This window comes from Ceratotherium simum, chromosome 16 (assembly GCF_057802395.1).
Source record: "Ceratotherium simum simum isolate JZ-2026a chromosome 16, ASM5780239v1, whole genome shotgun sequence".
Lineage (NCBI taxonomy): Eukaryota > Metazoa > Chordata > Mammalia > Perissodactyla > Rhinocerotidae > Ceratotherium > Ceratotherium simum.
In genome coordinates this window covers 45193295-45217059 of record NC_141915.1, presented here as the reverse complement: position 1 = coordinate 45217059, position 23765 = coordinate 45193295, and the positions used below count along the sequence as shown (strand labels likewise).

Here is a 23765-nt window from a genome sequence, read left to right as displayed (position 1 = left end):
TAAAAGAGTTTCCCATCAAAAGAAATCAGTTGAATTTTAAGCCTCCAAGCTAGGTAATCAGGATAATATTTTATTCATTTAACAAACATTTTTTTGAGAGTTTACTACAGGTAGTATTTCAAGTATTTACTCTTTTGTCTTCCTCACTAGACTGTGAGGTCCTTAAGGGCAGAGGATGTGTCTCTCATTTGTTTCCCCAATGCCTAGCAAAGTATCTACTTCCTATCACTTAAAAATGATTTTTGAGTGAACAGGATATACTGAAGGCTATAAAGAATAATGCAATGTCTACACTGTGAAGAGCAGAAAACCATTTACTCACCTTCTATGTGCCCAGCACTCTCATAATTATAACTTCCTACCATTCCTGCCCCTGCCCCTGCCTAAGACCATTTTCTTCTTGGACAAAGCATGACACAGGATGGGTCCAGATGCAGTGACCTTAAATAATGCTATTCCAATTGTGCACAGAGGTAGAAAATGCTTTTCCCAATAGTTCTTGCCTCCAAATGTTTGACTTTGCTTGCCATTCAAGGTTTAAAAGATTGCGAGTTGATTTATCTATCTACAAAAATACTGCGTTTGGGGCTGGCCTAGTGGCGTAGTGGTTAAGTTTGCATGCTCTGCTTTGGCGGCCAGGGTTCACAGGTTCAGATCCTGGGTGCAGACCTACACACTGCTCATCAAGCCGTGCCATGGCGGCATCCCATATACAGAGTGAAGGAAGACTGGCACAGATGTTAGCTCAAGGATCATCTTGCTCAAGCAAAAAAGAGGAATACTGGCAACATATGTTAGCTCAGGGCCAATCTTCCTCACCAAAAAAAAAAAAATACTGGGTTTGTTCTTCAGTCTATTCATAATAAATCAAGTGTTCAATTACATGCATAAGTGAAGACCCTTAGAAAAAGAATGCAAGTTTTTAAAATACCTTCTGAATCAAAGAAGAATTATATACAATATAGTTTTGGTGTAGGGTAAGTTTAATTCACTCTGATTCTTTGAAAATTGGTAAGCTATGTCAGGTACAGTCCTTTAAATTACTGCAAAGCAAATATGTACTTGACCCAATCAAAGAAGTGCTAGACCAAATTGATGCTAAGTTGTCTTCTGATTAGGAACTACTTCCTACATTCTGGTTTCTTATTTCCTTGGTATTTATCCTCATTCTGTTCTTGATTATGGTTCTAACACCTCCCATAGGCTCCCCAGTGAATTCTTGGCACTTACTGTAGACTGATTCCATGTCCCAAGTTCTTAGATCACAGCTTAAGTCCTAAAATAAGTCAAGTCCTCAGCCCTCAAGTCCTTGAATTTAATCACCGAAAAGTAATCGACTGGACCATACATACATTAATCCAGAGGAGAAGGTCATATTGTTTTTATCTGCTCTCCATTTAGACAACTCCCTTCTCTGGACAGAGGTCCAATATCAACTGATGAGAATGCAGTAGCCAACCATTTATACAGATTCACTACCTCTTGTTCAAAATTTATTCCTTGCTTCTAGACAATAATACATACCTATCATAAAATTCTCAAATATTACCTATTTAAATAGTCCCAGGTAGTCACAGAAGCATTCCAGAATCTAAAACAACTATTTTGCCCCCTATCTGGCTTATCAAAACCTTAACTAATGATTCCTGGTTGAGACTCATGCAATCAATATGGTTATAGGAACCATTTATTTCATAAGGGAAGCTCAAAACAGCCTCCCACTCTTATATATGTAATTCTGGAGGAAATTCAACCTGGAAAATACAACCATCTAGTGTGAGAAAAAAAATTATCCTAATCACCAAGGTCATATTCAAGGCAACATTACTTTGAAGGTGTTGAGTGACCATTAACACTACATTTCTATAATTTTCAGATAGCCCCACAATATAAAAAACCTCCTCTAGCAAAAATTGTGCCAGTCACTACTTTTCATCCAGATCACTAATCTCCATGAGAGAAAAAATTACTGCACCAATACCCTATTTCAGAAACCAAAATATCTGACACTCCCAGAACTGCCATCAAGTGATTTTCCATATTCCTCTCGTCATATCCTAATGAAGCAAATGCTTGTTGGACTTTCCTGCAAATTCCAATAGCATAATTCTTTCCTCTTCATTATGAACACTTCTAAAGATGAACATATTCTCCACCTATCATCATTACTCTGAAAAACCAAACCAAATAAAAAAACAAGATGCTAGAATAGGACCTGTAGTGCTATTCCTTGTACTAGTGGCATAACTGAGTCATATTACTCTTTACTTCAAAATTCTACTACACAAAAATCCATGTCTCCTACCTGGGTGACCCAAATCTTTGGGCATTCTGGAGTTGTCCTTTCCTTTAATACTTAAGTAAAATAGCTCAGACCCCAGACCATATGCTATAGGAACATAAATCAATACTCTCTCCAAAGTTTGAGGATTCCTGAGTGGCTTATACTCTTGCAGTTGATTTTTGATTTGTCTTCTATTCCCATGGACTCTTAATCTCACTCACATTATCACATATCACTATGGGTGCTATCCTCTCTCCTTACCTAACACAGAACCTATAGATCTTTCTCCTTTAAAACCACCCACCAACAATACTAACAAAAGGCTATCGTATATACCCAGCTTTTACTGATAATTCACCATTAATAGGAGTAACGGAGTTCTTAACAGCACAGCAAGCAACTACATTTTATTGTCCTAAAGTTCTATGGCCACTCTCTACCAATTGCTAGGCCCCCATCCATTCATAGATTCCCTCAGTCTTCTTCCTCCAGCTGCCAATGAGCCACTGTTGTATTCCAAATTCCTGTTGTTTTCTTACATAGAGTACTTTACCTTACCTTTTTGCTCAAACTAGCTGTTTCCCAGTAGGCTTTAATTCCCATAATCAAACATACCTATTAAAAATGATTTTTTCTATTCAAAAGACAAGAACATTCTTTATGAGGAACTTTGCCTCAAAATGCACCCAGCTTATTAATATGACAAAATGAAGAAATCTTGTTCTCCCTGATTGGAGGAGGTGGAGTAAGGGGTGAGAATTACTAATTCATTCAACATATATTTGTTGAGCAGTTAACATGTGCCATAGCCACTGCGATAGGTACTGAGGATACAATATTGAGCAAAAGTAGACAAGATATCTGCTCTCCTGGTGCTTAGTCTTATTTAAGATACAGATGTTAATCAAACAATTAAAAATACAAATTGCAACTGTGATTAGTGCTGTGAGAGTGTAGAATATGAGAATCCAACATAGTCAGAGAGGTCAGGGAAATATCCCTAAAGAACAGAGCTGAGTTTAGATCTAAAGTATAAGTAGGAATTAACTGGGAGAAAAGGAATGTTCCAGGAAAAAAAAAGAACATGTGCAACGGCTATGGCAGGAGGGGGCATAGAATATAGACGAAACTCTCAGAGAGCGAGGGAGAATGTGGTCTGATATAAAGCTGAAGATCTGGGTAAAGGCCAGACATTGCAAGGTCTTGTACACAACATTAAAGGGTTCTTTATCCCAAGAGGTATTATTATATTTTATGCAAGAAGGGTAACATGATCAGATGTGTGTTTTGAAAAGATCATTCTGGCTACAGCGTAAAGGAGGAGGAGGGATAAGACTGGATATGGGTAGACCTGTTAGGATGAGCTCCAAATAGCCCTAAGGAAAGATTATGGTAACTTGGACTAAGGTAGTAATGCTGGAAAACAGAAAGATTTAAGAGATACCTAGGAGTTTAAAATAATAGTACTTCATAACGATTGCATGAGGAGAACAGAGAAGACAGAGTTGTCAAGGGTGATTCTCAGATTTCTGCTTCACTTTTCTTGAGCCTGTTCTAGGTGCTAAACCCAGTAATAAATGCTTGTATTTAATTCCTACAACAATCCTATGAAATTAGTATCATTTGTCCAATCTATCTCCCCAAATAAAGTAGACGACCTGGAAGCCCAGACCAGAATTCCATAAGCCAAAAAGCAAGGTGCTACAGCAGTTTCATATATGATTTTTGTTGTTCCTGGTACAGCATGCCCTAAAGGCTCTTTAATAATATGGCTTGAGATCAGTCTTTAAAATCTCTATTTTATAGACATCTTTATGCCCTAGTACATCTTTCCACTCATGTTTACCACCCCAGAGCCCACCATAAATGACTACCTGGTAGAACTCCGTGCAGCCTGGTTCTATCTCCAGACCACATTTCAGCAACCAAAGGCCCACTACAAAGCCATCATTAACAAATGACAACAACCAGTTGAAGCCCACTGGAAAGGATGCCATGTCTGATTATTTTCCTGCGTATTTATATCAACTATTCCTTCAGTCTAAAACATCTTTCTTGCCCTTCACCATCACCTTCAACCAACTAACCCCTACTGATCCTTCAAGATTTAGCTCAGACATCATCTCCTCCATCTTTCCCTGGTGCTTCCAGTATGCATTAGCAGCCTATATATAATAGTACTAGCTACACAATATTTAGTTTACTTGACTCTTCCTACACTAGAATTTGAGCTCCTTCAGAACAAGAAGTATGTTTTAGTCATCTGTTTATCACCTAGCTTAGTTCCAGGCACAGTAAATATTAAATGATTGACTGACTCATTAAATGAATGGATAAATCAATTAATCAATCACTAATCAATCCATTATTATAGGACATCCCCTGGTCACATGTAAACAAGTAATACAAAACACCTGCTGAATTTATTTATAATATTTAAGGAAATCTACATTTTACAGAGAGTAACTGAATAGCATAGGAAGATTCTGTAATCAAAGCTACATAATAAAGTTGAAAATTCAAGAAATTTAGATCTCCTAACTTGAGCCAGTGCTCTTGACACTACAGAAACTCTCTCTCCACAAAGACAAGAAATGACTATTGGAAAAGAGAGATAAGGTTTAAGAGAAAAAAAATTCCATTTTTCTCTTAGACTTTTACCAAACATACCAAAATATAACAATGTTAGAAATTTCTCATTTAATTGTTCTAGACTATCTCTTACCATAGACACCATAAGCAGTGTTGACAGAAAAAGGCAAGAATCAAGAAGGAAAAGAAGGAGAAAGATGAATCAGAAAATTAATATCCAAGAAAGATATATATACTTATCAATTCAAATAACTCACTGTCAATACTAGCATGTTTTATCACTTCCTGAAAAGTTTCAGGAGTTACAAGGATATCCATGCTATCCAAAACAGTAGCCACTTCATCAATTGCAACCCGACCACCTTTTATCCTACAGAAAATCTTCAAAGCATCCTGGAATGCTGCAAAAAAAACAATAAACAAAGAAATTAATGTACCATGAGAATCAACAGCTTTTCTTGGAGCTGATTTTATGTTAATAACGTACCAGGGAGAAAAAAGTTTACAAAGGCATAGGGTTTTCTAAACATTTACCTGCAAGTGGGCATTTGCCCAAATCTGGCCACATTCCTAATGTAAAATGTAATTTTTGCTGTTATTACTACTACTATAATATTATCAACAATAGCTTTTATTTATTGAATGCTGTTTATGTGTCAGGCACTGTGCTAAAAGCTATGGCTCATCTCATTCAATTATCAAAATAGGCCCATAAAATAAAAATTATCATTATCCCTATATTACAGATAAGAAAACTAAGGCTTAGAAAGTCTCTTGTGATTACACAGATAGTAACTGGAAAAGCCAGAATTCTAATCTAGTAGTCTTATTCAGAATGTTTGCTCTTAATCATTATACTATACTGACCTCTTAGTTAAAACTTTTAACTAAAACAATTTTTTACCAATGGTATAATCTAAAATACCAAAGAAGCTTAATCCAAAATTTGGGGTAGTCATTAATTGCTTAAAAATGTAATCTAGAAAAGACAGTATAAAAGAGAGAATGATGTAGATAAAAAATTTCAGATTTTTTATCATACTACAGAGTTTGGCAGTGGTTTAACTACTATTAAAAGGTCTTCTATTTCTCCATAGAAACCATATTCTTATGCCAACAGTCCTTCGTATCAAAAATGAACTGGAAAGAACATGGTTAGAAGAAAATGTTCATATTAATGAAGAGAATTTTTCCAAAAATAAATGCTTCCTTAAAATTTAAACAGATTGACACCTGTGTCCAAATGCTAAATTTGAGTGCTCCTCAGACCACTGCATCCCTTAATTTACCTTGATAAGGAAACACAATTCCCATAATCAATTCCAGAAAGAAAATCACTTTATAGTCAAACTAGATTTTCTTGGAATTAGGATATAAGCATAATGATCCATAGGTCCTTACATAAGCACAGTCAGAGAGGAAGAACTGGGAACTACTTATTCATTTGATTAGTAGTTACTGATCAGGTGAGAAAAAGTAGGAGAGGAAGGACCTCTGAGAATCTTCTCCTCCATAAAAAGCAATGATAACACTGGCAAAATTGTCAGAATCAACTTTTTTCAAATCTGGAAATCAACCAAGGGCTTACATCAATCCAAGAAGTGTTTTTTCAAAAGAAATGGCTGAATCACACTAAGAACAGTGAGCTTTGTGGCATTTTAACTTGCCATATTCCCATCTCCCCATCCCAGCCCCCCAGGAACCTTGAAAACAAGAGCCGACAATCATGATGAATACTAGCAGCCTGACAATCAATGGAGAAGAATGAGGTTGGAACTTCTTCAAAGCCCCATTCCCTGAGAACTGTCATTATTAGACCTGTCTGGTGGTTCCCAGTGGGAAGTGGGAAGATCCCACTTGCAAAGCTACCTTTATTTGACCTGACTCAAAGCTTTCCCAGTGCAAATAGCCTTTTCCCTGGGAGCATTCATCAAAACTTTTCCCTGGGAGCATTCATCAAAACCAATCAGAGGCAATTGTTTAACATTACAACTGCCTGACGTGGTAGATAAAAGCTGAAGCAAACAATAGGCTAACAAATAAGCTTAAAAGGAAAATCTGGGGGCCGGCCCCGTGGCTCAGCGGTTAAGTGCGCGCACTCCGCTGCTGGCAGCCCGGGTTCGGATCCCGGGCGCACGCCAACGCACCGCTTCTCCGGCCATGCTGAGGCCACATCCCACATACAGCAACTAGAAGGATGTGCAGCTATGACATACAACTATCTACTGGGGCTTTGGGGGAAAAAAATAAATAAATAAAATCTTTAAAAAAAAAAAAAAAAGGAAAATCTGGGAAATGAGATGTCCATAGGGGCTTTGAAAAGCTTCAACATATTCCTGGGAATCTAGATGACCACACACAGGGGTAGGGCTGTACACATGCTCAGGAAAAACCTGAGAAGGTCCTAAACTCTCACCTCTGACTTATTTTGAGGATATACATAAGCAGGAAGTGAAGGCTAAGGCTGAGTTAAAAACTATCTATCTTAATAGTGGACTTAAATGAAAAACTGGACGAGATGGACCTAGTAGACATATACAGAGCACTCCATCCAAAAACAGCTGACTACACATTCTTCTCAAGCACACATGGAACATTATCAAGGATAGACCATATGTTGGGAAACAAAGCAAGCCTCAATAAATTTAAGAAGATTGAAATCATAACAAGCATCTTTTCAGACCATAATGCTATGAAACTGGAAATCAACCACAAAAAAAAAACTGGGAAAGTGACAAAAATGTGGAGATTAAACAACATGCTACTGAACAACCAATGGATCATTGATGAAATTAAAGGAGAAATTAAAAACTATCTGGAAACAAATGAAAATGAAAATATGACATACCAAATCATATGGGATGCAGCAAAAGCGGTCCTGAGAGGGAAACTCATAGCAATACAAGCCCACCTTAACAAATAAGCAACCTTAAATTACACCTAACAGAACTAGAAAAAGAAGAACAAACAAAGCCCAAAGTCAGCAGAAGGAGAGAAATAATAAAAATCAGAGCAGAAATAAATGAAATTGAGACCAAAAAAACAGTAGAAAGGATTAATGAAACAAAGAGTTGGTTCTTTGAGAAGATAAACAACATTGACAAACCCTTATCCAGACTTACTAAGAAAAAAAGAGAAAAGGCTCAAGTAAATAAAATTGGAAATGAAAGAGAAGAAATTACAATGGATACCACAGAAATACAAAGGATTATAAGAGAATACCATGAGAAATTATATGCCAACAAATTGGACAATCTAGAAGAAATGGATAAATACTTAGACTCATACAACCTCCCAAAACTGAACCAAGCAGAAATGGAGAATCTGAATAGACCAATCACAGGTAAAGAGATTGAAATAGTAATCAAAAACCTCCCAAAAAATAAAAGTCCAGGACCAGATGGCTTCTCTGGTGAATTCTACCAAACATTCAAAGAAGATTTAATACCCATCCTTCTCAAACTATTCCAAAAAATAGAGGAAGATGGAACACTTCCTAAATCATTATACGAGGCCAACATCACCCTGATACCAAAGCCAGACAAAGACAATACAAAGAAGGAAAATTACAGGCCAATATCGCTGATGAACATAGATGCAAAAATCCTCAACAAAATATTGGAAAACTGAATACAGCAATACATTAAAAAGATCATACACCATGATCAAGTGGGATTTATACCAGGGATACAGGGATGGTTCAACATCCGCAAATCAATCAACGTGATACACCACATCAACAAAACAAAGAATAAAAACCACATGGTCATCTCAATAGATGCAGAGAAAGCATTTGACAAGATACAACATCCATTTATGATAAAAACTCTCAACAAAATGGGTATAAAAGGAAAGTACCTCAACATAATAAAGGCTATTTATGACAAACCCACAGCCAACATCATATTCAATGGGGAAAGACCGAAAGCCATTCCTCTGAGAACAGGAACGAGACATGGCTGCCCACTCTCACCATTCCTATTCAACATAGTACTGGAGGTTTTGGCCAGAGCAATTAGGCAAGAAAAAGGAATAAAAGGAATCCAAATAGGCAATGAAGAAGTGAAATTCTCACTATTTGCAGATGACATGATTTTATATATAGAAAACTCTAAAGAATCCATTGGAAAACTATTAGAAATAATCAACAACTACAGCAAAGACCCAGGGTACAAAATCAACCTACAAAAATCAGTTGCATTTCTGTATGCTAATAACAAACTAACAGAAAGAGAGCTCAGAAAGGTAATACCATTTACAATTGCATCAAAAAGAATAAAATATCTAGGAATAAATCTTACCAAGGAGATGAAAGACCTATACAATGAAAATATAAGACATTATTGAAAGAAATCAACGATGACATAAAGAAATGGAAAGACATCCCATGCACATGGATTGGAACAATAAACATAGTTAAAATGTCTATATTACCTAAAGCAATCTTCAGATTCAATGCAATCCCAATCAGAATCCCAATGACAGGGGCCGGTCCCGTGGCTTAGCGGTTAAGTGCGCGCACTCCACTGCTGGCGGCCCAGGTTCAGATCCTGGGTGTGCACCGATGTACCGCTTCTCTGGCCATGCTGAGGCCGCGTCCCACATACAGCAACTAGAAGGATGTGCAACTATGACATACAACTATCTACTGTGGCTTTGGGGGAAAAAATAAATAAATAAATAAAATTATAAAAAAGAATCCCAATGACATTCTTCACGGAAATAGAAAAAAGAATACTAAAATTCATATGGGGCAACAAAAGACCCCGAATAGCTAAAGCAATCCTAAGAAAAAAGAACAAAGCTGGAGGCATCACAATCCCTGACTTCAAAACACACTATAAAGCAATAGTAATCAAAACAGCATGGTACTGGTACAAAAACAGACACACAGATCAATGGAACAGAATTGAAAGCCCAGATATAAAACCACACATATACGGACAGCTAATTTTCAACAAAGGAGCTAAGAACAAACGATGGAGAAAGGAAAGTCTCTTCAATAAATGGTGTTGGGAAAACTGGACAGCCACATGCAAAAGAATGAAAGTGGACCATCTGCTATCGCCATTCACAAAAATTAACTCAAAAGGGATCAAAGACCGGAAGGTGAGATCTGAAACTATAAAACTCATAGAAGAAAACATAGGCGGGCCGGCCCCATGGCTTAGCGGTTAAGTGCGCGCGCTCCGCTGCTGGTGGCCCGGGTTCGGATCCCGGGCACGCATCGACACACTGCTTCTCCGGCCGTGCTGAGGCCACGTCCCACATGCAGCAACTAGAAGGATGTGCAGCTATGACATACAACTATCTACTGGGGCTTTGGGGGCAGAAAATAAAATAAATAAAAATTTTAAAAAAAAGAAGAAAATATAGGCAACACACTATTTGACACTGGTCATAAAGGAATCTTTTCAGATGACATGACTACCCAGACTAGGGAAACTAAAGAAAAAATAAGCAAGTGGGACTTGAGCAGATTAAAGAGCTTCTACAAGACAAATGAAACCAGAATCAAGATGAACAGACAACCCACCAGCTGGGAGAAAATATTTGCAAAACATATATCTGACAAGGGGTTAATCTCCATAATATATAAAGAACTCACACAACTGAACGACAAAAAAACAAACAACCTGATCAAAAAATGGGCAGAGGAAATGAACAGACACTTCTCCAAAGAAGATATACAGATGGCCAATAGGCACATGAAAAGATGTTCAACATCACTAATCATCAGGGAAATGCAAATCAAAACAATACTAAGATATCACCTCATGCCCATTAGAATGGCTATAATCACCAAGACAAAGAACAACAAATGTTGGAGAGGATGGGGAGAAACAGGAACCCTCATACACAGCTGGTGGGATTAAAAACTGGTGCAGCCTCTATGGAAAATGGTATGGAGATTCCTCAAAGAATTAAAAATAGAAATACCCTATGATACAGCTATCCCACTACTGGGAATGCATGCAACGAACCTGAAAACAACAATCCAAAGAGGCTTATGCACCCCTATGTTCATTGCAGCATTATTCACTATAGCCAAGAAATGGAAGCAACCCAAGTGTCCCTCAACTGATGATTGGATCAAGAAGATGTGGTATATATATACAATGGAATACTACTCAGCCACGAAAAAGACATAATCGTCCCATTTGCAACAACATGGATGGACCTGGAGGGTATTATGTTAAGTGAAATAAGCCAGAAAAAGAAAGACAAACATGGTATAATCTCACTTACATGTGGAATATAAACCAGTACATGGACAGAGAAAACTACTGTGGTTACCAGGGGCAATGGGGGTAGGGGGTGAGCACAAGGGATGAAGGGAGACATATATATGGTGATGGACAAACAAAAATGTATAATCCAAAATTTCACAATGTTATAAACTATTAAAACATCAATAAAATAAAAAAAAACTATCTATCTGAGTGTTCAAGGCATGCCCCAATGCACACACAAAGTCCTTCTGGTTCTCCTCTGCCTAATAATTGATAACTCATTTGACCATACAAAGGCATCATAAAGATACATGCACACATATAAATATAAAATATAATATAAAAATAAATATATATATATATAAAATATAAAAATATAAGAAAAGTTATATTCATTGTGGAGTTGTTTACAATAGTAAGGCAGTTAGGACCAAGTAAATATTCAATAATAAGAGAATAGTTAAATAAATTATAGTATATCTACATTTTTAAGATACTTTGTAACTATTAAAAGTAAAAGGCTGATCTATATCTACTGATATGGAAAACTTTCCAAGACATATTACTCAGTAAAAAAAAACAAAACCATGCTAGACATTAACGTATATAGCATGATCCCTTTCTCTTAAAGTAAAGACATTTCTATTTCTCCCTTTTATTTTCTGAAGGTCTCTTGATTCCCGACTGTACGCTTGGTCTTTCTGCTAGCCTCAATGAGGTCTAGGTCCTCTTGTTCTTCTCCGCCTAAACTCATTTTGTCTTACGAAACATATATAGATATTCATAATTGCATATAAAAAGGATTCTAAGGTCAACATTAAACTATAACAATCTAGGAGGGATTAAAGAGGGTCTTTCACATCTTTATACACTTATATTGCTTGGATATTTTATAAAAATAACATATTCAAGGGACAGCCCAATGCCCTAGTGGTTAAAGTTCAGCGTGCTCTGCTTTGGCAGCCTAAAGGTTCGGTTTCTGGGCGTGAAACCACACCACTCATCTGTCAGTGGCCATGCTGAGACGGCTGCTCACACACACACAAAAAAGAGGAAGACTGGCAACAGATGTTAGCTCAGGGTGAATCATCCTCAGAAAAAATAAATAAATAACATATTCAAGAATTATGTGTGTTGATTTAAAAGGAAAAAAAGAAACCTGGGACTTCTTGATTGGTCTCAGGACATACAGCTATAAACAGAAAATAAGGTCAAAATAGGAAACTAGGACTTGAAATACCAAAGAATATATGGGAGCAAATAAGCTATCCTAAACTATGGTTCAACACGTAGGCAGTACTTAGGAGTCCAAACCCGCATATAAATCTATAGTCAGGAAAAAGCTGTAAGTTGAAAACCAAATAGACAAAGGAGAACTAGGAAAAACCCAATGTCATAGAAATTAATCAAAATGCCAAGTAGGAAGTAAGGAATTAAAAAAGGAAAAGCAAGCCAAGCATCATATCTATATTCTTCGTGGCTGCATATGGTAGGCATTTAATAGCATTTATTATATTAATAAATAAACATTACAGAGTTTTTCTTGCCTCTTGCCTCTTGCTTGCTTCAGCAATGTGAAGACTATCACATTCACATATCCTTGATTCTAAGTAGAGAGAGTCTGGTTGACTATAAAAATACATAATCCCAAGGACTGATTATAGGAACTTGATCTTGCCTAATGGAAAAACCAAAGAACTACTAAAATTAGGTCATGAACACTAGAGATCTCAGACTTTTGGAAACACTATTTCTACCATTTACATGAATAGTCCCTTCCAACCACTTTCTTTACAATTTCTATGTAGTAAAACCCATCAGTATCCGAAATTTTTAGGGAGAAATACAAGTAGATTCCAGACACAGTGAAGAAAGTACTGTAAAAGGTAGAGAAGAAAACAGCTGTAAGACTTCAACAAAGGAAAAAAAACACGTGAACAGAGGCATGGAAGTAAGAGTGAAATTGGCATGTATGGAGATTTATGGGAGCATGGGGTTCTTGCCTGGGAAAAGCATGGAAAATTATGAAGAGGTAAGGACGTCAAGCATAAGAGTTTGGACTAGATTCATTTGCTAATAGGAAGAGCATCTAAATTTTTAAACAAGAATGACATGACAAAAATTGTGTTTTAAGAAAATTAGTCTAGCAGTTGTGTGCAGGAAAAAGTGGAGACTGGAGATACTAAATTAGCCATGGCAGTGATCTAGATTTTTTAATGCCTTTTATGAAATAACTCATGCCTAATTTTTCTCAACCTTAGACTACTGGGGAAAAAAGTAGTTAAGAGATTCTGAAAAAACATAAATTCATACAACCACCCACCCTAAAAGCAGTTATTATCAAAATCATTCTCTTCTATAATTTTGAAGAATCATCTTTTTACCTGGATCCTGAGAGACCAAATAACAAATATCATTCACAGCCTTAAGGAAATCTGAAAAATCCAGCATTCCATTAACTATAAGAATGGTTCAGAAACAGAAGGAAAAAAACTCCATCAGCAAACTTATCAGTAAACTCACTGAGAACATAAGATAAAAATGCAAACTAAAAATGTGAATAAAATTAACTGATATTAGAATACCATCGTCTATACACAAGAGCAGTCAACATTAACATTCAACATAGAACATAAAAAGAAAACTTATCAGAAAAATATTTACATATTGTACTTATGTAGTAAATGGTGTTGCAGCAATAATAATGAACTAGACTAGAACTGGAGATACTGCAGTGCCCTTTGCTCAAGGCTCTAATTTTTATATTTGCAATTAGGTGCAAAAAATACATTCAACTTGCCAATTTTACATACATATGGTTTTACCTTCAAAGGATAGGGCTGATTTCATCATGTCCTAGAAAAGTCCTCTATACCGGTGGTTTTGGGGGAGATTACGGATCCAGTCGAGACTCTAATGAAAGCTTTGCCTCACATCGTTACATCTCTCTCTCTCCTCTCTCTCTCTTTCTCATCACACACAGACACACACAATGTATTAAAACAAATGCACAAAATACTGCACAACATTAAGCCAATTTTTACCCAAAAAATCATCTCATTTTTCATGAAAAAAGTAATGGCTATTTCTTAAAAGAAAAAAAATCTAAATTGTACAAATGAAAATTTCAGTAAGAAATTTTTGTCTGGCTTGAATGAGAAGTTGAAATTACGGAGTGGATTTTTGCAAGGTATTGCACAGGTCCTCTCTGATAGCAACTAGAGCTGAAAAATCAGACTTAACAATTGTGCCAACGCAGAGAATCAGGGTTCTTAGATCTCCATTTCTAGACAAGCATAGATCTATGTCAAAGAACATCTGAATTTTTCAAGATTCTCCAAGTTAAATAACTATGAAGTCACCCTCTGTGTAAAAGCGTTTACATCAATGTTATCTATGTCCAGAAGAAAACGATTATAAATCCATATTGCAATTTAATGTCATCTGACCAAAGTAACCTATAAAAGAAAACTTCAGTTCTTCCAGTGGCCTGCAGGCTTCTACCCGCAGAGAAATTGACAAAGCTTGGTTGTTCTCATTTCCAAACCACAAAAGCACTTTCTCCAATATTGAGAAAGTTTGTCAAGTTGGCTGCCTCAAAACCTCTTTTTCAGTGTGACAACTTGAGAGTGGCTTCTGTTTTCCTTCAAAAACAATGAAACATCTGTACACATTTCAATCAACTACTTTGACTTGTTTTCTGACTTCTATGTGACCCAGGGTTAGGGAAAAGTCTTTTAGATAAAACATCAAAAGTACAATCCGTAAAAGAAAAAAATTGTAGACTAGACTTCATCAAAAGTATGAATGAATACTTTTCAAAAGACACTCTTAAAAGAATTAAAAAACAAGCTATATGCTAGAAGAAAATATTTGCTAATCACATATCCAATAAAGGATTTATATTCAGAATATATCAAGAACTTTCAAAATGTAATAATAAGAACACAATTTTTTTATTGCAGTTACATTGGTTTATAACATTGTATAAATTTAAGGTGTACATCATTATACTTCTATTTCTGCATAGATTACATCATATTCACCACCCAAATACTAATTACAATCCATCACCACACATATGTGCCTAATCATCCCTTTTGCCCTCCTCCCTCCCCACTTCCACTCTGGTAACCACCAATCCAACATCTGTTTCTATGTGTTTGTTTGTTGTTGTTTTTATCTTCCACTTATAAGTGAGATCACAAGATATTTGACCTTCTCCCTCTGACTTTATTTGCTTAGCATAATACCCTCAGTGTCCACCCATGTTGTCACAAATGGCCAAATTTCATTGTTTCTTATGGCTGAGTAGTATTCCATTGTGTATATATACCACATCTTCTTTATCCATTTGTCCCTTGATGGGCACTTAGGTTGCTTCCAAGTCTTGGCTATTGTGCTGCAATGAACACAGGTGTGCATGTATCTTTACACATTCATGTTTTCATGTTCTTTGGATAAATACCCAGCAGTGGAATAGCTGGATCAGATGGTAGCTCTATCCTTAATTTTTTTTTTTTTTTTAAAGATTTTATTTATTCAGTTTTTTTTTTCCCCCCAAAGCCCCAGCAGACAGTTGTATGTCATAGGTTCACATCCTTTTAGTTGCTGTACGTGGGACTCGGCCTCACGTTGGACGGAGAAGTGGTGCCTCGGGGCGCTCCCGGGATCCGAACCCAGGCCGCCAGCATCAGAGCGCGCGCACTCAACCGCTAAGCCACGGAGCCGGCCCTCTATCCTTAATTTTTTGAGGAATCTCCATACTGTTTTCCAGAATACAATACTGGAAATGAAAAATTCACTAGAGGGACTTAAAAGCAGAGCAGAGAATACAGAAGAACAGATCAGTGAACTGGATGAAAGACTAGAGGAAATCACCCAAGCTGAACAGATAAAAGAAAAAAGAATTAAAAAGAGTGAAGACAGTCTAAGGGACCTCTGGGACAACATCAAATGCACTAACATCCATGTTATAGGTGTCCCAGAAGGAGAAGAGAGAGAAAAGGGGGCAGGGAATCTATTTGAAGAAATAATAGCTGAAAACTTTCTGAACCTAAGGAAGGAAACAGACATCCATGTACAGGAAGCACAGAGAGCACCAAACAAGATAAACCCAAAGAGGCCCACACCAAGACACATCATAATTAAAATGTCCAGAATTAAAGATAAGGAGAGAATCCTAAAAACCGCAAGAGAAAGACAACAAGTTACATACAAAGGAAACCCCATAAGGCTATCAGCTGACTTCTCAGCAGAAACTTTACAGGCTAGAAGAGAGTGGCATGATATATTTAAAGTGCTAAAAGGGAAAAACCTACAGCCAAGAATACTCTACCCAGCAAGGTTATCATTCAGAATGGAAGGAGACATAAAGAGTTTCCAGGACAAGCAAAAATTAAAGGAGTTTATCACCAAGAAACCAGTCCTACAAGAAATGCTAAAGGGACTTATTTAAGGGGCAAAGAGAAGACCACAAATAGGAAAAATTATCTGTTTCCATGATAAGAAGGTAATGGATACAAATGCACAAAAAAGAGGTTAGATATGACATCAAAAACATAAAATGTGGGAGGAGGGGAGTTAAAGAGTAGAGCTTTCAGATAGAGGTCAAACTAAAGAGACCATCAACTTAATATAGATTGCTATATATGTAGGTTACTATAAATGAACCTCATGGTAATCACAAACCAGAAACCTATAATAAATACACAAAAAACTAAGAGAAAGGAACCCAAACATAATACTAAAGAAATCCATCAAACTACACGGGAAGAGAGCAAGAGAAGAAGAAAGGAACAGAGAAGAACTACTAAAACACTGAGAAAAAAAGTAAAAAAAATGGCAGTAAGTACATACTTATCAATAGCTACTTTAAACATCAATGGACTAAATGCTCCAATTAAAAGGTATAGGGTGGCTGATTGGATATGAAAAACAAGATCCATATATATGCTGCATACAAGAGACATGCTTCAGACATATAAGACACTCACAAACTGAAAGTGAAGGGATGGAAAAAGATACTCCATGCAAATGGCAATGAAAAGAAAGCTGGGGTAGCAATACTCATATCAGACAAAATAGACTTTAAAACAAAACCTGTAACAAGAGACAAAGAAGGCCACTACATAATGATCAAGGGAACAATCCAATGAGAGGCTATAACACTCATAAATATCTATGCATGCAAAGTAGAATACTATTTTTTAATGGGCAGGATATGTACAGATAGCATATAAGCACATGAAAATATGTTCCACATCATTTGATCATTCAGGAAATGCAAATTAAAACCACAATGAGATAATACCGTACATCTATTAGAATGACTACAGTTTTTGAAGGCTGACCAATTCCAGGATTGCCAAGGATGAGGAGCAACTGAAACTCTCATAATACGTTTGCCTGTGGCAATGTAAAATGGTTCAGTCACTTTGCAAACACAGTTTAGCAGTTTCTAAAAAAGTTAAATATATATCTATGTATACCAATCATTCTATCACTAGGTATTTACCCAAGATAAATGAAAGTATAAGACCACACAAAGACATACAAATGAATGTTTACACCAGCTTTATTTGTAATAGCCAAAAAGTGGAAACAACCCAAATGTCCATCAATTAGTGAATAGATAAACAAATTATGGTCTATCCATATAATAGAATACTATTCAGCAATAAAAAGGAATGAACTATTGATACGCATGAAAGCATGGATGAATCTCAAGCCATTATGGAGGTTTCTCAAAAACCTAAAAATAGAACTAGCATATCATCCAGCAACCCCACTTCTGGATATATATCCAAAGGAAATAAAAGCACAATCTCAAAGAGATATCTGCACTCCCATCTTCATTACAGCATCATTCACAATAGCCAAGATGTGGAAATAGTCTAAGTTACCACTGATGGATTAATGGATAAAAAAAGTGTGATACACACACACACACACACACACACACACACACACACACAGAGGAATATTATTCAGCCACAAAAAAGGAAATTCTGCCACTTGCAACAATATGGATGAATTTGGAGGACGTCATGCTAAGTGAAATAAGCCAGACACAGAAAGACAAATAACCGTATGATCTCACTTACAAGTAGAACCTAAAAATGTTGAACTGATAGAAGCAGAGAGTAGAGTGGTGGTTGCCAGGGCCTAGTCGGGGGTGGAGGAAGTAGGAAGATGTTGGTCAACGGATACAAACTTCAGGTATAAGATGAATAAGTTCTTGGATCTAATGCACAGCATGATGATTATAGTTAATAATACTGTATCGTATACTTGAAATTTGCCAAGAGAATAGATCTTAAGTATTCTCACCAAAAAAAAACAGGTAACTATGTGAGGTTATGGATGTGTTATTTAGTTTGATTGTGGTAATCATTTCACAATGTAAACATATATCAAGTAATCACACTGCACACCTTAAATATATACAATTTTTATTTGTCAATTATATTTCAATAAAGCTGGAAAAAATAACATAATTTGACATAAACCTTTTTCCTATGGATATGTGCATATCCTTTGACCCAGATTTTTCATTTCTAGAAATCTATCCTATTGAAAAATTTACACAAATGTGCAAAAATTGATGTACAAGGATGTTCTTTGTAGCATTATTTGTAATAGCAAAAATTTTAGAGGCAACTTCACCATTAATCAATATGAGACCAATTAAAATTTATATATATATATATTTTTATATATATATATAACAAAAGGATAAGAAGGATACCCAACAAATTATTAACAATGTTTACCACTAGGGAGTGAAGAGAAAGATTGGGGTGAAGAGATAATTTTCATTTTGTAATTTATAAACTTCTCTAAGCTAAAAATACTAAATTAAAACAAAAAACAAAACAAAAAACCTCTCTAGGATATGTTCTATGTTCAGTTATTAAACTTTTTCTTGTATTTACATTTATTACCAAGACTCCAGTGTAGGGTTACATTATTTTCAATGTAAAAATTAATAACAAAGGTTTAAATTAACATATGTCATCTAAAATTGGTTGTATGTATTTGGAGTAGACCCTTCACCTTTCCATCCCTCAGTTTCCCCAACAGTAAATCCAGGTGACTGGAAGAGACAATATCTAAAGTCCTGAATATCCAAAGTTCTAAAATTTTATTGCTTTGAATTTCTAATAACAATATTATCTAAAAGCCTTAAAAAGTTCACACTCTTTGACCTAGCAATTTCAATTTTAGTTATCTATCTTTGTCTGATGAGAGACAGAAAGAGAGAGAGAGAGAGAAAATTGTTTCTAACAGCAAAAATATTAGAAGTAACCTATACTTACATAGGTTATTGGTTACATAGGTTATTTTTTTCAAACAATTTTTTTTAATTTGTTTTTCAATCTGTTCCATAGAATAACTCACAGCCATTTAAAAAGGCAATGTGGATCTACATTTATTTACACAGAAAGCTGACTACCATATAATGTTAATAGAAAAAGGTAACAAAACTATACGCATGTGAGTCCATGTATGTTTTTTTAAAATCCTGTGTTCATGCATGTTTATACACCACAGTTTTACACACACACACACACAAATACACACACATACACACACTTATAAGTACAAGCTTGGACAAATCCTAGAAAAATATATATAAAAATACCAAACTTTGGCTCTGGGCAACGGGATTACACATGATTTTTACTGTGTCTTTATATTCTTCTGTGCTTTAAGGGAAGAAAATTATTCCCACTTTGGAGAGTTATTTTAATATAAATCTCAAAAAAAATCATATGTCAAGAAAATTAACATATAATTAACTAAGTATGTCAGAAAAAATAGAATTGCTTTTTAAGCTTTCTGCAAGTTAGGTTTATTTTATTAATTTATTTTTATACCCTCAGAAAGCTGTCATATAGTAGATGTTCAAAAAATGTTGGAGTGACTTGGAAAGATGGACAGATGGATACATGCACACTATTGCAATTTGTCAATTACTACTAGATTGCTTAGTAACATTTCATTGGTGGTCCATTTTGACTTCTAGGAATTTTCATCTATAAATTTTTTATAATAACAAATCCACTTCTGATATTTGAGCAGCCTGATACTTTCAACCTTAGAGTACTACTTTGCATTTAGGTATACTAAATTTATTTTATTTATTTTCTGATCACTCCTTCAAACTTATCTATCTCATTTTTATTCTAAACTTGTCTCTCCTCCTCAACAAGCTTGGAATGGTCTCTAAATGTAACGAGTTCTCTATTACCTACTTCTTTGATAAAGTCTCAAACACTGACGGCAAAAGAATAATTATTTTTCTAGGTGTTTAAAAACGTAATTATTATAATTTTGATTTGAATTTCCTTGAACAGTGGTGATATTTAACATATTCTTAAATTATTATTGGTTATATGTGTTATCTTTCACGTGAAATACTTGTCCACATGTATTGCCTATTTTTCTATTTCATTGTTTGTTACTGATCTGTATGAGTTCTTTACACAATCTGCAAACTAATACTTTGTCAGTTGTATGAATTGCAAATATCTTCAAGTTTGTAACTTGTCTTTTTACTTTAGGATGTCTTTTGATAAATAAAAGTTCTTTTAATATAGCTAAACATATCAAATATATTAATCTCTTCTTTTATACTCAAACGTTTTTGCCTTGTTTAAGAAATTTTCCCTATCCTATACCATTTCACATTCATGCAATTAGCAAAAAATTAAAAGCCTAAAAATACCAAATGTTTATGAGTATGTCATAATCCAATCCAATAATTAGTCAATCCAATTATGTGTACCTGAGACCCAATCTTTTAATATCATTATTGTTAATAAGAAAAAAAGATGCTTTTACAACATATTATAAAGCTTAGCTTTCCTATCATTTGTAATTAATCTTATCAACATATAACTTATATCCATGTTTGTAGACCCTTAAACTAACAATGAAAACATAAAACTTACCATCAATATCAATAGTCTTTAGTGCCTTTCGCATTTCTGAATCACTTATAGAAATCTTCAAGGTGCGATGGATCATTTGTAGATCATTCACATAAATTTTACCACTCCGAATTTTACTAAAAATTCTACAGGCTTTCTGAAGTGCTGAATACATATAACAAAACAGTTAATTAATTAAAAAGAATAATTATCCTTATTCCCCCAACCTTCTCTCAAGAAAAAAAATTACTAAAAGAAGAAAGAGAAGCAAATTTTTGTGTTCCAATTCTTTGCCTTCAAATCAATCTGGTGATTTATCTAAGTATGTCTGGAGCCAATGACCTCTAAGTCTACGAGTTTCCTAAAGAACTCTCAGAAACTGTCATAAAAGTCATGCAAGGCTCAGATAGGCAAAGGTTTCCACAACTTTCCCTGGGAATGTTAAATCCTTCTTCTGTGCTCCCACATCACTTGGTATGTATCTCAGTCAAAGCTCTCGGTATTGTGATTGCTTGCAAGTGTCAATATCCCTCACTAAACCTTTAGCTCCTAGGGGGAAAGATTTTTCAATCTTCTAGTTCTGGTTCTAATTCAGAATAGATTCTCAAAAAATGTCTGTTGAACTGAATTGGGTTTAGTTCAGTGGATACTACATTTTGTTTTCAGAAAAAGAGGCAATAGACGACAGTACTAAATACCACAGAAAAACCAAAAAATGGATAATAATGACTTTAATAATAGGAGTTTTAGTAGAGTATTAGAGGTAGAAACCAGATTTCAGTGAATTGAGAAGTAAATAAATAGAGTAATTAATGAAAACAACTCTTTCAAAAAGCTTCTCTGAAAACCTAGAGTATAAAATTGACAAAGCGTAGTCCCTGAGGAAGCAGAAGAAAATTGAATCAAAGAAAATGAGAACTGAAGGGATTAGTCTCATGAAAGGGAATCTTTTCCAATGAGACAACAGGGAAGGATGTGAATGTTGTTTATAGGAAAGTTGATGGGTAGGAACAGCAAGGAGTTAAGGAAGATTCTGCCAAACAGCCTTTATTAACTCTTTATGAAAAAGCAAAGTCATCTCTTAAGAATTGAAGGACTAGGTGATAGGACTGAGGATTTGAGGAGAGTAATGAAGGTTTGGAATAGCCACAAAAGGAAACCAGAGAGGGATCTGATCAAAACGGAAAAGGAATGCCAACTGGTGCTAAGGGCAGCTGAGGTTGGAAATCACAAACTCATAGTGGTACCAAACGGGGAGGCCAAAGAAATAAAATTGCAAATAAAAACATCTGGAAGTATAAGAGATCGTGAACAGAGAACAGGATATTAAAGTCTGAGATTTCAACCTGATAACAATGTTCAAGTTGTGGCCATCTGCACTGGTGAGAGAAACAGAGGTAAAATAATTGGTTTTGAAAAGTGTGAGGCTCGAGTATTACAAAAGTCATCCTCTTGGACACTAATGATGCCTGATATGTGGCCCAGCCCATCCAGAAAACCTGACCGGAACACCTAGGAGGCTGCTTGGAACCAGCTCTCATGCTTCTTTCAGGCAGGGGAGCTAATTCATGGCCCCACCCACTGCTGAGTGTAGCTCCCAGCTCTACCTGACCAGAAAGCCTGGATGGAACACCTGGGAAGCTGTGTAGCCCAGCAATGCTCGAGCAGAATCCAGCAGGCAAAGCTGATCATCCACAGAGCAAAGTCAGTGGCCCTGCTTGGCCAGGAAACTTGAAGTGCAGATTGGTTTGAGTCAAGACCACAAAGAACTTTTCTGGCCTTGGAGCCAGTTCTCCTGCTCCACTAATTCATAGCCCTACCCAGTGCAAAGCTAGGGGACAGTGGACCATCAGGCCAGGGAAATTAGTGCATAATTCTGCCTAATTTGATCCCCAAATGAAAGCCTTATCAATCTTGGGACCTGTATGGGACCCTGCCCAGGCAAGGAAACTAATTCATAGTCCCACAACTGCTGAATACAGCCTTCAGCCCACTGGACCAAGGAACCTAACCAGAGCACACAGGAAGCTGCACAGACCATCCTACAGCCCTCCTTACAGTGGAACTGGAACAGAGAGCACATGCCAGGGCTTTCCCACCTGCAGAGCAAAATCAGTGGCCCCATCTGGCCAGGAAACTCAGTCCACAGTCCAGCCTGATTTGGATCCCCAATAAGAAGCAGTGCAGCCCTTGGGGCCCATTCTGCTACCCCACCAAGGCAGGGAAACTAATACATGGCCTTGCCTATTGCTGAATATACCCAGTCCCAACTATCTAGGAAGCCTGACCAGAGAACCCAGGCAACTGCAGAACCCATCCTACAGCCTCACTTAAACAGGGAACTAAGCCAGCAGTCCTATCCAACTGTTCTCAGCCAGTGACACCCTCCCCCAATCTCAGAGCATGGGCAGTGACCTTGCCCCAAAATAGACCCTGATAGAAAGCCCTACTTTCCCAAGAACGTTACCAGTTGACACATCCAGAAATGAAAACTGAGCTGACTGACAAAGAATTGTCTCTGCCAAAGCAAACCTGTAAAGTCTGGAAGAGGAGACCACTTACTCAAATGCACAGACACCAATGTAAGGAATCAAAGATCATGAAAAATCAGGTAAACATGATACCACCAAAAGAAACTAATAAAGTTCCAACAACTGACCCTAAAGAAATGGAGATCTAGGGGCCGGCCTGGTGGTGTAGTGGTTAAGTTTGCACAGT

General features: G+C 36.3%; 1 protein-coding gene across 1 annotated transcript in view; it reads right to left on the bottom strand.

Moving 5' to 3' along the window:
• The window catches only part of LOC101407263 (EF-hand calcium-binding domain-containing protein 13), an 83284-nt gene that overhangs the window by 35820 nt on the left and 23699 nt on the right, over window positions 1-23765 (bottom strand). The window contains exon 6 of the mRNA XM_087441888.1: window positions 5113-5277. Coding sequence (XP_087298014.1) covers window positions 5113-5277 — 165 coding nt within the window. The remainder of the gene's footprint in view (window positions 1-5112; window positions 5278-23765) is intronic.